Below are 14,616 nucleotides of genomic sequence, written 5' to 3' on the forward strand. Positions count from 1 at the left end.
CACGGTATACCTTGCTCACTCTACCCAAAAGCTTAGGTTTACTAGCCATATAAAAAGAACGTACTGTATCATCCTATGTCAGAGGATGGGATCAAAGTGATTCTTAATGTATTTATTTAAATATAAATACAAACATTTATATTGAATACGGATATTCATCCCAGAGTATCCCGGAATACATGGGTTCCATTCGTCCCAGAATAGAATACATGAGTTCCTTCAATATTCAAAAGAAGGACTTGCTATCGTTTGTCAGTGGTAAGATAAGTGTCTTCTGCTCATGACCTACCATGCCTTGCTGCAGCAAATACATGACATCCGTGAGCTGAGCTCTCTCTGTCTCCCACTCTTGCTGGAGAGTCTGTTGTATTAGCCCTTTTGTCTGAGATTCACGAGTCATAAATCTCCCACAAACAAGGGGGCTCAGCAAGAAGAAAGTCTTGCCAATTGGAGGCTTTCCTTGAAATCAGTGAGGTAGTTAGTGTACTTTATTGGAGTCCTAAAGGCCTCTGGGGACTCCCACACAGCCTACAATATCATTTCTTGTGAATCCATTAGCCATACAGCCTAAAATGTCATTTCTTATGGCTCCTTTAGTCTTTATCTCTAAATCTCACAGGTTTCCCAGAGCACCAGGTATACTAACAACAGTCAAAACAATCACAACCACCACCATAATAGCAGTTACCGCCGTATCACATTTTATAGACCACAAAAAAAGGATCTTTCATCTTTATTATCACTTTTTAACTGCCCTACCTTTATTTTGGTAGGGAATGCGCTTTTGTTGATCGTTGCCTACTATATTCACTAGTTCCCCTTCCCTTTATAAAATAACCAAGTGGCTGCTTTCCAGACTTTACTAAAATCCTCAGATCTGCCAAGGGTGCATTACCTATTTGCTAATGCATGCTACATAGTGTTGTCAGTTCCCAGGTACATACTCTTATACATAGCTCTCTCGTTCATCGGAAGTGAGACCGTAACTGTAAAATTGCTTGGTGAGCATCTGGAAGTAACATTAATAATGATGATAATAATGACTTCATAGGATGTATAATTGGGGGGATTAAAGGACATTTACGAACTTATTGTGTCATAGTTAATGATGAGGTGCCCAGTCTTCTTACTACCACCCTTTCCACTGGTATTTCCTGCCTGGATCAGAGAACTAATTAGAGTAAACGGTGCCCTTTCAAAGAACTTGCCCCATCCTCAAACAGATGCTAGCATAAAGATTTTGAACTGTTTTAGTGTTGTTTTTTAGAGATAATTTATTAATGTTACTTTGCATTTGTCTAAAAAAATTGTATAATGTAATCATTTAGTGTTTATTTTATTGTGTGTACCTTCTACTCAGAGGGTTGGCATTATTGTTCCTAACAGTGACGGATACAAGCAGATCATGCCTTATGACCTCTACCATCCCCTTCCTCGGTACGTAAATCAATCATCCTGATGCTAGAATTAGTAAATTAGTCTTCTGCTTCTTTTATACATATATATATATATTATAGATTTTGTGTTTCTCTGTAAAAATAAGATGGTAGATAGTATGTTTTGCAATCCATCCTGAGCTCTGCTTTTGAATAACACTGGTCTGCTCAGACCGTGAGCTTGTCATTCAAAAACCATTTTAAGATACGATCGGATTACATTGCAGTGGACACAGTAATTCACTATGATTAGATACAGTGTATGGGTTTATGTTATGTCTTTCTTTCACTCCCTTTGTCCTTTTTTATGTTTCCTCTGCAAGAGGACCCTAGTCATTAAAGCACTGTTGCTAACTGTTAAACAAACACTGCCTGAATTATTATCCCAATACCACAAATGTGGAATTCCAGATGTGGTATTACTCTGCATAGGGGCTTTGAATATCCTTTTTTTGTTCCAAAGAAATTATAATTAAATACAAAAAGGCAGTTTTTTCATATCCTTATTGTTCAGAACACTTGGTGGGGAGGGGAGGGTTTTTTTGTGTGTTTTTTTTTTTTCCCAAAACATAAAATTCCATGCACTATGCTGCTTTTTTAAAGTACGGTATTTTTTAAAACTAGAAAAAGTCATTAAAGTGATTGAGGAACTTTTAAAAGAACTTGTTCTCTTTATTAATATATTCATAAGAAAACTGGAGAAGCTGAAAAATACTCTAGCTACTGAGCGTATCGCCTGCCACATTGGAAACAGCTCCCCAGAGAGCAGAAGTTAGATTTGGGTGTGAAGCCACCACTGTGCTAAGCAAGACCTTTGCTCTATTCTCTTTGCTCATTTGGACTTCAGGGAGTCAGCTGCTGTTTAGAACCCAAGGTTTAAATCAGATCACAAATAATTGGAAATAATCCACGGTGGTTTGCGCAATTTCAAACTAAACAAAGCCCAGAAAATAATTTTATTCTGAGCTGTAAAATAAAGCAAAGTTTGATTGAAAATCTTCAAATACTTAACGAATTGAAATACAAAAAGAGGACCTCGAGGTCTTTTAGTCCAGCTCCCCAGTGATGCTTCATTTTCCCACTCTTCCCCAATAATCACACCCATTCACCACGCATATGTGAACACACGTATTTACACAAATATGCATATATGTGTATTTACTACAGATGTATTCCGACATATTATATATATATATACACACACGCACACGCACATGTATAAACCAATACGAGTCGTCATCCAGCCTCTACTTAAATACTTCCAGTGACTGGCCCGGAACTCACTTATCACCATTCTAATGGTAGCATATAGAAAGGGTTACTTGATTAATACTATATATAATTGTTTCGGGTTTTTTTTAAGTTCTTCCACTAAGGAGTTACTTCATTCATCAGCTCCCTCCCACTTTCCTATGACTATATTGATAAAGACAATAAATGACTTTATAATGCTACTGATGTATCCTTTTGCTGGTTTGATCCAGAACCAAACTTGAAAAAAAAATGGAATGAAAATATAAAAAGATTAATTTAACTGAACCAAGATTTTATTTGATTTTAATTCCTGTATCTATAAAATAAGTATTCATAGGACGCATGTATCTGGTTGGGTGAAGGCCGTGTATTTCGAGACAAAGGCACAGTTGGGTGTCAGGGGTGAGAACATCAAGTTGATGTTTTTCCTGTCATGGCACTCCTCAGTTTCTGTCATATCTATGATCTCTCTTGTTTATATTTCTCTGGTATGACTAGTGCCTGTCTTAGGTTAAACTTGATTTCTTATATATTCGGATTTCCCGCAAGTGCCTGAAGCTCAATATTCTCAATGAGAGATTGAGATGAACCTGCTTGATGTTTATTTGCACCCTGTCTTCTGCACACTTTGGCCTGTCCATGCATCACAATGGGAAAAGACAACTAGCAAATAAGCAGACTATATTTCTTACCCCGTGCACTTCTGTTACTAAACTAATTCTAAAGTTAGATATTCTGCCTTATTGATAAAGCCTTACTAAATGGAAGTTATTTCTATGAATATGTTTTCATTTCTTAAGAAGAATTAAGGCTCAAAAATGGTTCTCAGAGGGCAGCTACTTACTGATCAAGGCAGAAGGCTTTACTTATTGAAATTATTTGAATGGGTTTAAGACCACAAGTGTAGATACAAAACACAACATTAACACAAACAAAGAATTTTTGGATTCTTTTTTCTTGCTTTCAGTCTTTGACTATAACATATATCTGAATATAATATAAGAACATAGTCTGGTGAATAATCTTTAATTTATACTTAATATATGCAACTTTTCCACATAATCCTTAATTTTGAGAATTTCTTAAACTGAACACACTGTGTACTTAAAAATTAAAAGCCAAAGGAGTTAAAATATATGAAGTCATCTCTTATTCTTCCAGGGCAAGATTCTTGGATATATATTTTTTTTCCAAATACTTACCCGGTCCCTGTTTTAAGATATCCTAACTGATGCCCTCTCTGAGCTTCTGTTATACTTTCTTTAAAGCACTGAGATGTTTTGCTTTGAAATCCCACATAATCCTATTATTAGGCAAGGATTCACATTATAACTTTTCACATATAGAACTACAGTTGAGTGCCGGAACCATACTATAAATACCTGGAATAATATTCAAATCGTTTGTCTTTCTGTGATCACTGACCTTGAAAAGGATACTTATTACTGTTTACAAAATTACACCATGGATCAGGTCCAAGTGTTGAGACAGAAATTAATCACTGTCTCTTTAGAAGGGTCCAGTTTAGGGATGTTAGAGTACCAGTTAGAAAATGTGCTCTTTTTATGGCATCTTAATGTTCTAAGGGATTAAATGTCCGTTCAAAACATATTCCCAGTTCACTGTCAAACTGAGTCTAATGCAAATTTGTACGTATACATTCAGCCCAATTTCAGTCTGAATCAGACCTGTTATCCACCTCCAGCTCTCCAGAGATTTACATGGAGACAAATGAGAATTGGTCTTACCCTTTTGGAAGAGAAACTCTCTACAGAGCTGCTTCCTTCTCTTGAAAGGGAACAGAGAGTCTCGAAAGGGCTAAACAGAGGACCTCAGTTTCCCCATAATAACATTTTCTTATGTGTCTCCTGGGGAAATATGCATAGGAAAATATTGTATTTGGCAGCATGTTTAGGCTGTTGGCAGTGGAGATAACAGTTGTTGCCTAGACTTGAACAGTGCAGAAAAATTCTCTGTAACTGGGAAACACACATTATCCAGGCTCTTGCAAAAGAGAAAGCAGGCTCACGATACACATGAAATCCCATGTAGAGAATAATTCACGTCTCCACGGTATGCCTGTGTGGTATTTTTACATTTAACTATTCAAGTGGATCAACTTGGTGACATTTTGTTTTTCTCTCATTACAATGATATCTCTCATAATTCTAAGAGAAATCTTAAATCTTTAGCAGTCCTTATCAACAAGCAGACTATATATGCAAGAAGAAGAAGCCCAGTCCCCATGTTTTCATTGTTAAAAACTACGACATTCTTTAAACCTACGGGAAGAGAGAAGAGAATCGGGCAAAGATATCTCTCAGCCTCTGGTCCCAGATGCATCAGAGCTGTGTAGAGATCTGAAAAATCAATGAAATTCTCTTAAATGCTATTGACAAAATTGTTATTTTTTCCCTTACTTTACTTTATCTATAGATTCCAATGCCATCAGCCTTTGAACCAGAGCCAAACTTCTTCACAATTCCAGGAGTTCTTTAGGGAGTGCTAACTGCCAGTACCCCCGCCCCTAACAGCTAGGGAACAAGTAGATAACGCCTATATTAACATTTTGGCTCCTTAATGATGATACAGTTTGAACATCAGAATTATGCTAAATCCATGTACTCCCAAAGTTGATGACTGTAGAAGCAAGGGAGAAAGAGTATTTGGTTTACCTGAATCTTTCTTGAGCTTCTCATGTAAAAGTATCCCGAAGCTAAGTAATAAAGTATTGCATCGAAAATGAAAAGTATTATCCCAGGTACAAACTATTAGTGTTAACTGATTAACCAATTTTAGTCTTGAGATAGATACTTAGACAGATAGATATTACATAGATGCAAATATATTTATAAAATACAAAATAATGTAAATATTATATATACACGTACACCCACACACAAAACACACACACATGCAGACACACTCAGAATCTATACTGAAGCTGTAAGAAGAAGGACTGAACAGCCCTCTTTGGAGTAGGCTACAGACCCCACAGTTATCCTTGTAGACCGCTCTCAAAGAGTAATTTCTTACATTTGTGTAGAGCTTCGAGGCTTACTTGCAGAGCACTTTTGCCAGCATCGAATCCTCTCTGACTCATCAGATTTCAGGCCAGAGCTGGCTGTTGGTTCTCTGGAGTGTAGCCTCTCAGAACCTGATCGCCCCAATGGGCACTGGGAAGGGGTTGGTGGGAAAGCTCACTGAGGAGGTGGGCAGTGTGCGTGTCTGCCCTGATGACTCCCCTTGCTTCTGTAGGTGGGAGGCCACCCCGTGGACCGCGTGCTCCTCCTCGTGTGGGGGGGGCATCCAGAGCCGGGCAGTTTCCTGTGTGGAGGAGGACATCCAGGGGCATGTCACCTCAGTGGAAGAGTGGAAATGCATGTACACCCCTAAGATGCCCATCGTGCAGCCCTGCAACATTTTTGACTGCCCTAAATGGCTGGCACAGGAGTGGTCTCCGGTAACTGTGCCTTCTTTCTTTGTTCGTTAGGAGAGTAAGTCCACTCTTCCCTCTCCTCATCATGACCCCACCGCCCAACCTGTGCAGCTCCCCGCTTCTCCTCTGGAGGGGTCTAGAAGCCCACCCGTTTAGCCCCCAGAGTAGGCTTGCCCCGAATCGAGCCCCGCCAAAAGTAAACGAGTAGGAAAAATATATATATTTTTTCAAACATCTTTCTTCAAGCTACTTTAAGAAACCTCTATCACTCCCCATAACATTCCCTCAAATGACAAGAGGAGGCAAATGTCTGTCAAGAATAATTGAGACCGATGACTGAGCCTGAAGCTGTGTACGCTGTTCTGATGGTCAAGCTCAGTAGACCAAAAGTTTGGTTTCATTTTTTATTTCTTCTACATTGTCTATGTCCAAAAAGTGTCTTCAGTGGATTAAGATGAAAACTATGTATATTATTCACTGAAAAAAAGAGGAAATGAAGATAGCAACATAATTAGAATGGAGGTGAAGTGGGATTAATTAAAACCAAAACAGTCTAGACATTAGGGAAGCCACTGCAGCAGCTTAAGCATAAAATGTTATTTGGGGGCTCCTGGCTGCTAGTGGAAAAAGGTGTGAAATGGCACAGGAGATGGAAAGATGTGCCCTCAGCCACAGAGATGGCAAAGGGCTATTCACTTAGCCTTGTGGCTTTGTGGCAGCAGATCAGAGCTGTGACGTCTCTTTCTATCTAGACTTGCTCCCAGGCATGTAGAACCACTGGAGGTGCTGTCTACATCTGGCCATTGAATCACTTCCTTTCAACGTCTTTTTTCCACGTCACTATAACCAAGTGCATCAGCCATGCAGCAATATAAATTAGCTATGATGGAAGTTAAAAACATTTTAATGTCCACATGGGAGCTGGCATTTCCCATACTTTGGACCTAACAGTCATTAGCAAAGTGACTAATAAAATTGACATACAGTCTTGGTAATCAAAATCGGGCACACTCTATAATTTCTTTTCTCCTTCTTTTTGCAACTTGGTTTGGGACTTTGCACACAGTGGGTGCTTAAGAAAGGCTGACTGACTAATCCAAAGCTAAGAAATTGCAAGTGATTTAATGTTCAGCCAGCTTCACCCTCAAATTGCCAAATAGAACAAAGATCCCATGACTAGTAAGAGGTGGTATAAAGCCACCAGGAGTCCTTCTGTAAAAGGAGCCCTTTAAAAAGTCTCAGGTGGGAAATGAAGAAAAGTAAACAAGGCTTTGCCTATGAGTCTCCTCTCTTGCATTCTCCTTCCAGTGCACAGTGACGTGTGGCCAGGGCCTCAGGTACCGTGTGGTCCTCTGCATCGACCATCGGGGAATGCACACCGGAGGCTGTAGTCCCAAAACCAAGCCCCACATAAAAGAGGAATGCATCATACCCACTCCCTGCTATAAACCCAAAGGTAACTTGACAGGGGCTCTGTAACCGGTCTTGTCATTGTTGTACGTATTCAGTGCTGTTTTCAACTCCTTGGAATATAATTAAGTATCCCAAGTGTTCTTAGTAGCTATTCTTTGTAACTTAGACTCTACTAAATGGGCTTAACTCTTTCTAAAAATCTTTCAAATGGTTTTGCTTGCACATTGTTTTTAAGCACTATGTATTGCTATAATTCTCTCCTGGTTCAGAAAGTTGATAGAAGACTGTTGCTGAAAAATATCAGATATATTTGCTCGAAAGGAGATATTATAGAAATATATGTCTGATTTACTATCCATATTGCCTGCTGTTAAAAACAAGGCGGTGACAGCTTCCCTGGTGGTGCAGTGGTTAAGAATCCGCCTGCCAATGCAGGGAACACGGGTTCAAGCCCTGGTCCAGGAAGATCCCACATGCCATGGAGCAGCTAAGCCCGTGCGCCACAACTACTGAGCCTGAGCTCTAGAGCCCGTGAGCCACAACTACTGAAGCCCACGTGCCTAGAGTCTGTGCTCTGCAACAAGAGAAGCCAGCACAATGAGAAGCCCATGCATGCAACAAAGAGAAGTCCCTGCTCTCTGCAACTAGAGAAAGCCCACGTGCAGCAACGTGACCCAATGCAGCCAAAAATAAATACATAAAATAAATTAATTAAAAAAAAAAAACAAACAAGGTGGTGAGACTCATCAAGAAAAAAAGGGAGAGGGCCCAAATCAATAAAATCAGAAATGAAAAAGGATAAGTTACAGCTGGCACCACAGAAATACAAAGGATCATAAGAGACCACTATGAGCAACTATACACCAATAAAGTGGACAATCTAGAAGAAATGGACAAATTCTTAGAAAGATACAATCTCCCAAGACCGAGCCAGGGAGAAGTAGAAAATACGAACAGACCGATCACAAGTACTGACATTGAAACTGTGATTTAAAAACTCCCAACAAGCAAAAGTTCAGGACCAGATGGCTTCACAGGTGAATTCTACCAAACATTTAGAGAAGATTTAACACCTATCCTTCCAAAACTATTCCAAAATATTGCAGAGGAAGGAACACTTCTGAACTCATTCTATGAGGCCACCATCAGCCTGATACCAAAACCAGACAAAGATATCACAAAGAAAGAAAATTACAGACCAGTATCACTGATGAACATAGATGCAGAAATCCTCAACAAAATGCTAGCAAACCAAATCCAACAATACATTAAAAGAACCATATACCGTGATCAAGTGGGATTATCCCAGGGAAGCAAGGATTTTTTAGTATCTGCAGATCAATCAAATCAATCAATGTGATACACCACATTAACAAATTGAAGAATAGAAAGCATATGGTTATCTCAATAGATGGAGAAAAAGCTTTTGATAAAATTCAACATCCATTTATGATAAAAACTCGTCAGAAAGGGGGCATAGTGGGGGAATACCTCAACATAATAAAGCCTATATGTGACAGGCCCACAGCTAACATCATACTCAACGGTGAAAAGCTGAGAGCATTTCCTCAAAGATCAGGAACAAGACCAGGATGCCCACTGTCGCCAGCTTTATTCAACATAGTTTTGGAAGTCCTAGTCACGGCAGTCAGAGAAGAAAAGGAAATAAAAGGAATCCAAATGGAAAAAGAAGAAGTAAAACTGTCACTGTTTGCAGATGACATGATGCATTACATAGAAAATCCTAAAGACACTACCAGAAGACTACTAGAGCTCATCAATGAATTTGGTAAATTCACTAGATACAAAATTGACATACAGAAATCTGTTGCGTTTATATACACTAATAACAAAATATCAGAAAGAGAAATTAAGGAAACAATTCCATTTACCATCGCTTCAAAAAGAATAAAATACCTAGGAATAAACCTACCTAAGGAGGCAAAAGACCTGTACTTCAAAAACTATGAGATGCTGATAAAAGAAATCGAAAACAACACAAACAGATAGAAAGATATACCATGTTCCTTAACTAGAAGAATAAATATTCTTAAAATGGCCATACTGCCAAAGGCAATCCACAGATTCAGTGCAATCCCTATCAAATTACCAATTGCATTTTTCACAGAACTAGAACAGAAGATTCTAAAATTTATATGGGGACACAAAAGACCCTGAACAGCCAAAACAATCTTGAGAAAGAAGAACAGAGCTGGAGGAATCAGGCTCCCTGACTTCAGACTATACTACAAAGCTACAGTCATCAAAAGAGTATGGTACTAGCACAAAAATAGACATACAGATCAGTGGAACAGGATAGAAAGCCCAGAAATAAACCCACACAGTTATGGCCACTTAATCTATGACAAGGGAGGCAAGAGTATACAATGGAGAAAAAAACAGTCTCTTCAATAAAGTGGTGCTGGGAAAAGTGGACAGCTACATATGAAAGAATGAAATTAGAACATTCTCTAACACCAAATACAAAAATAAACTCAAAATGAAGTAACGACCTAAATGTAAAACCAGGTACTATAAAACTCCTAAAGGAAAACATAAGCAGAACACTCTTTGACATAAATAGTAGCAATATTTTTTTAGATCTGTCTCCTAGAGTAATAGAAATAAAAACGAAAATAAACAAATGGGACCTAATCAAACTTAAAAGCTTTCGCACAGCAAAGAACACCATTAACAAAATAAAAAGACAACCTATGGACTGGGAGAAAATATCTGCAAACAATACTACCTACAAGGGATTAATTTCCAAAATGTACAAACAGCTCATACACCTTAATATCAAAAAGAGCAAACAACCCAATCAAAAAATGGGCAGAAGACTTAAATAGACATTTCCCCAAAGAAGACATACACAGGTGGCCAACAGGCACATGAAAATATGCTCATCATCGCTAATTATTAGAGAAATGCAAATCAAAACTACAATGATATATCACCTTACACCAGTCAGAATGGCCATCATTAAAAAGTCTACAAATAATAAATGCTGGAGAGGGTGTGGAGGAAAGGGAACCCTCTTGCACTGTTGGTGGAAATGTAAATTGATACAGCCACTATGGAGAACAGTATGGAGGTTCCTTAAAAAACGAAAAATAGAACTACCATATGACCCAGCAATCCCACTACTGGGCATATACCCTGAGAAAACCATAATTCAAAAAGAGTCATGTACCACAATGTTCAGTGCAGCTCTATTTACAATAGCCAGGACATGGAAGCAACCTAAGTGTCCATCGACAAATGAGTTGATAGAGAAGATGTGACACACACATACAATGGAATATTACTCAGCCATAAAAAAAAATGAAATTGAGTTATTTGTAGTGAGGTGGATGGACCTAGAGACTGTCATACAGAGTGAAGTAAGTCAGAAAGAGAAAAATAAATGCCATATGCTAACACATATATATGGAATCTAAAAAAAAAAAAAAAGGTTCTGAAGAACCTAGGGGCAGGACAGGAATAAAGACGCAGACGTAGAGAATGGACTTGAGGACACAGGGAAGGGGAAGGGAAAGCTGGGACGAAGTGAGAGAGTGACATGGACTTATATATACTACCAAATGTAAAATAGATAGCTAGTGGGTAGCAGCCGCATAGCACAGGGAGATCAGCTCGGTGCTTTGTGACCACCAGAGGGGCGGGATAGGGAGGGTGGGAAGGAGATGCAAGAGGGAGGAGATAGGGGGATATATGTATATGTGTAGATGATTCACTTTGTTATACAGCAGAAACTAACACACCATTGTAAAGCAATTATACTCCAATAAAGGTGTTAAAAATATATATATATATAGGAAGAAGTAGCCACTGATACAGCTGACAGAGTTCGGTTCAAAAAGACAGTAAAGTATTAAAAGCCTACTATTAGTACCAAGCTGAATTCTTCATTATTGAAAGACAGGGATGGGTCGAGCTATCATAGACGGCTTCATTGACCGAGTCATTTATCTAGGGGAGGTGGGCTAGTTGTAAAATGATGTATGTATTTTCGGAACCATCTTCCTGGATTCAAAATGTTAGCGAATCCTTTTGGCTTTGGCAGTTTTACATCAATATTTCTCACTGGCTTTGTTTTCTGACCATAAACAATTGTTGTGCATAGAGGATAAGTGATGCCTCTATTTTAAAATAGCCCATTCTTTATTCATTCGTCCTTTACCCAGCCACTTCAGAGAAAGAAAAGCAGTTTGTGGTTAACTATCAAGAATAAAATCTGGGGACTTCGCTGGTGGTCCAGTGGTTGAGACTTTGCCTTCCAGTGCGGGGGGTGTGGGTCCGATCCCTGGTCAGGGAGCTAAGATCCCACATGCCTCGGGGCCAAAACCCAAAACATAAAACAGAAGCAATATTGTAACAAATTCAATAAAGAGTTTAAAAATGGTCCATAAAAAAAAAAAAGAATAAAATCTGGATTTTCACAACTAAGTAGTAAGTCTGGCTCTCTAAACATCATTAAAATACCATGTAATCCTATGGTGTATGCATATATAGACATATTTCTTTCATCTTTACAATTATTTGTTATAAAATGGTGATAGAGCTTCACTGGCTCATACTGTAAAGGCAAAATATGCCTATAAATGACCCTAATAAATATGTCAGAATGGGAATCTTGGCAGTTACTTCTGTAGGAGCAGTTATTACCTCCCTCTTTCTTTTTCTCCTCCACATTTTTTTGCTAGGAAGTAGTTAGGAGGCTTGTTCTGAATTGTTTGGCCAAAGCTAAATAAATAGTTGAAGCAAGTCAAATTACGAGTTGTGGACCCCAAGTTGATCATATTCCAGTTGTCATAGAGCCTTGGGTTGGTATTGAATGAGTCAGATGCCTAAAGCAACATTTTGTGAATTTCAGAGTGTCAATTTTGTTTGTTTTTTACAGTATGGAACAGATCACACTTAGCCAAAAGGCAAAAGAAAAACAAGTTAGAATTTATGAAAGTATCACAATATAATCCATTGTACTTTGTGTTTGTTTTAAAAGGTAAATAGTGCTCTATCTTTTCAACAAGAAATGGAATCAAAGATACTTCGATGACTCTTTATACACATACTGAGCTCTAGAGTTATGATTTTCATAATAAAAAGACTTTCCTTTGCTAATCAACATAATAAAGGGGACTTATACGCAGAGACTAGTGTTATTAAACATTTTAAAATCTGATTTTCATTTTCTTCATATAACTATCATCAAAGGCAGAAATTTACCTAAAAACATAGTTGCAGTTATTGACATCATAACTTTTAGGTAGTACAACATCAAGAACTGGGGAGGAGAAAATGAAATTTCCCTGAAATCCTAAATTGGTTCTAACCTCTTCTCTTTTGTGTGCATGCACTTAATTCTCAGAAAAACTTCCGGTAGAGGCCAAGCTACCATGGTACAAACAAGCTCAAGAGCTTGAAGAAGGAGCTGCTGTGTCAGAAGAGCCCTCGTAAGTTTTCAACCATGAGTTGTTCTGCTTTTGAAGCTGACTGGTTTAAAGAAAGCAGTGTCTTGCTGATTGTGGCTTTCATGGGTTCTGAGCTAAGTGTACTCCTCTTACCAAGGGTGGAATGAGGCTTTGGGGCTGTCAAGTTGGAGATTTATCAGTTTCAAAGTGTTTCTCAAAATATGATTGCTCTCTAAATCTTTTCAGTTATGAACTAAGAAAATGAAAGTGTAGTGCCTACCCTCTTCTCCAAAATCTGGCCTCCTGTTTTCTTTTGCCAAGAGGCCAAAGGTGAGAAGGTCCAGGCTGCATCTGATGATGTAGCGTAGATTTGATGTGAAAGCCTAGGCAGCTTTTTATACTCGTTATCTCCCAGCTTTGCAGTATAGCCACTCACAAAAATGAAAGGGTAAGTGAAATATATCCGAGGTCAAAGGAAGCTTATTAGCTTTTCTTTTCCTTTTCTTGCTGGGATTGGTATCAGATGGATACCAGGTCTTTGCCCCACTTGATCAAGGTCCCACACTGGCTCAGTTTGATCAAGGCCATGAAATCTGTAAGACCACTAGGCACAGATTTTCCAGATACTTCAGAAGAGGAAACAAGGAAGAGAGACAAACCTAGGTTGATTGATTAATTCACCAATAACTGTATATCGATTCTACTACAATACACTGATAGGCCTCTCTGCTGCATCATTTTTAAAAATACAGGAAAGCACTTTATTGATGAATTTCATCTATGACCAAAGCAGTTTCTCTGACTGATGATTTTCTAGATTAATTTATTTAATCCAAGTACTAGGCTCAGTGCTATGCGTTGGTACCTAAGACATGTTATGTTACCCACCCTCCAAGAGCTCACAGTGCAGCATTCAGGATACAAAATGGTTTCCAAATTCAACCTGTAGTTTAAATTTTACTAAATATAATATATAAATTAAGATTATAATTTATATATTCAAAAGCAATTTAGAACCTCTTCTGAGTCATCCTGTTTGAATCTAAATCTGATATGGTTTGCCAGAACACAGATTGCGTTCTGAATCACACCCTAAACATCAAGAGATTGAAAAAGAAATCCAAAATACAGATTGGTAAAATGAACAAAGTTCATTTGTAAAAAAATGGCACTTGGTTTCACAGGAAAATGGTTTATATGTAAGGTAACACATTTCTTACTTAAAAGGATAAGAAACAAAACATAGATTATTTCTGAATCATAAAGTTGCTACAGCATTTTGTTTGCAACTTCTTTGAGAAAAGGCTTTAAGAAGAAGCAACTAGCCCCTGCAGAACTTTGGAGGAAAGGCAGTGGTTAAAGATACAGTGCAACTTTTATGTGACTGTATAAAGGCTTAAAACTTTGTTTCTCTCCTGCCAGTACCTGGCTTGACAGACCTTCTTGCTGCTGGAGAGGAAGGAAGCAGTTCATTTTAGAGGGGTATTAACTCTTGAATCCGCTAAGGGGTCCTATTTAAGACACGGAAAGATGCCATGTAATTGGAGCTTGTTACTCCTTATACGTATTCCTAGATTAAATACATTTAAAGCCAGACAGGTATTATTTTACCTAAATAAACTCTGCTCTCCTGTACATTATATTTTGTCATTTGGTCTAA

The 14,616-nt window shown here is 38.3% G+C and overlaps 1 protein-coding gene across 3 annotated transcripts in view; it reads left to right on the top strand.

Moving 5' to 3' along the window:
- ADAMTSL1 (ADAMTS like 1) overlaps nt 1-14,616 on the top strand; it is a 464,565-nt gene that overhangs the window by 209,323 nt on the left and 240,626 nt on the right. For 2 of the 3 annotated variants that reach the window (XM_068552874.1, XM_068552876.1), the window contains exons 10-13: nt 1,387-1,437; nt 5,949-6,153; nt 7,438-7,585; nt 12,914-12,998. In XM_068552874.1, the coding sequence (XP_068408975.1) occupies nt 1,387-1,437; nt 5,949-6,153; nt 7,438-7,585; nt 12,914-12,998 (489 nt within the window). The remainder of the gene's footprint in view (nt 1-1,386; nt 1,438-5,948; nt 6,154-7,437; nt 7,586-12,913; nt 12,999-14,616) is intronic. The other variant, XM_068552875.1, reaches the window with a different exon arrangement.

Source organism: Eschrichtius robustus, chromosome 10 (genome assembly GCF_028021215.1).
Source record: "Eschrichtius robustus isolate mEscRob2 chromosome 10, mEscRob2.pri, whole genome shotgun sequence".
In the NCBI taxonomy this organism is placed as follows: domain Eukaryota; kingdom Metazoa; phylum Chordata; class Mammalia; order Artiodactyla; family Eschrichtiidae; genus Eschrichtius; species Eschrichtius robustus.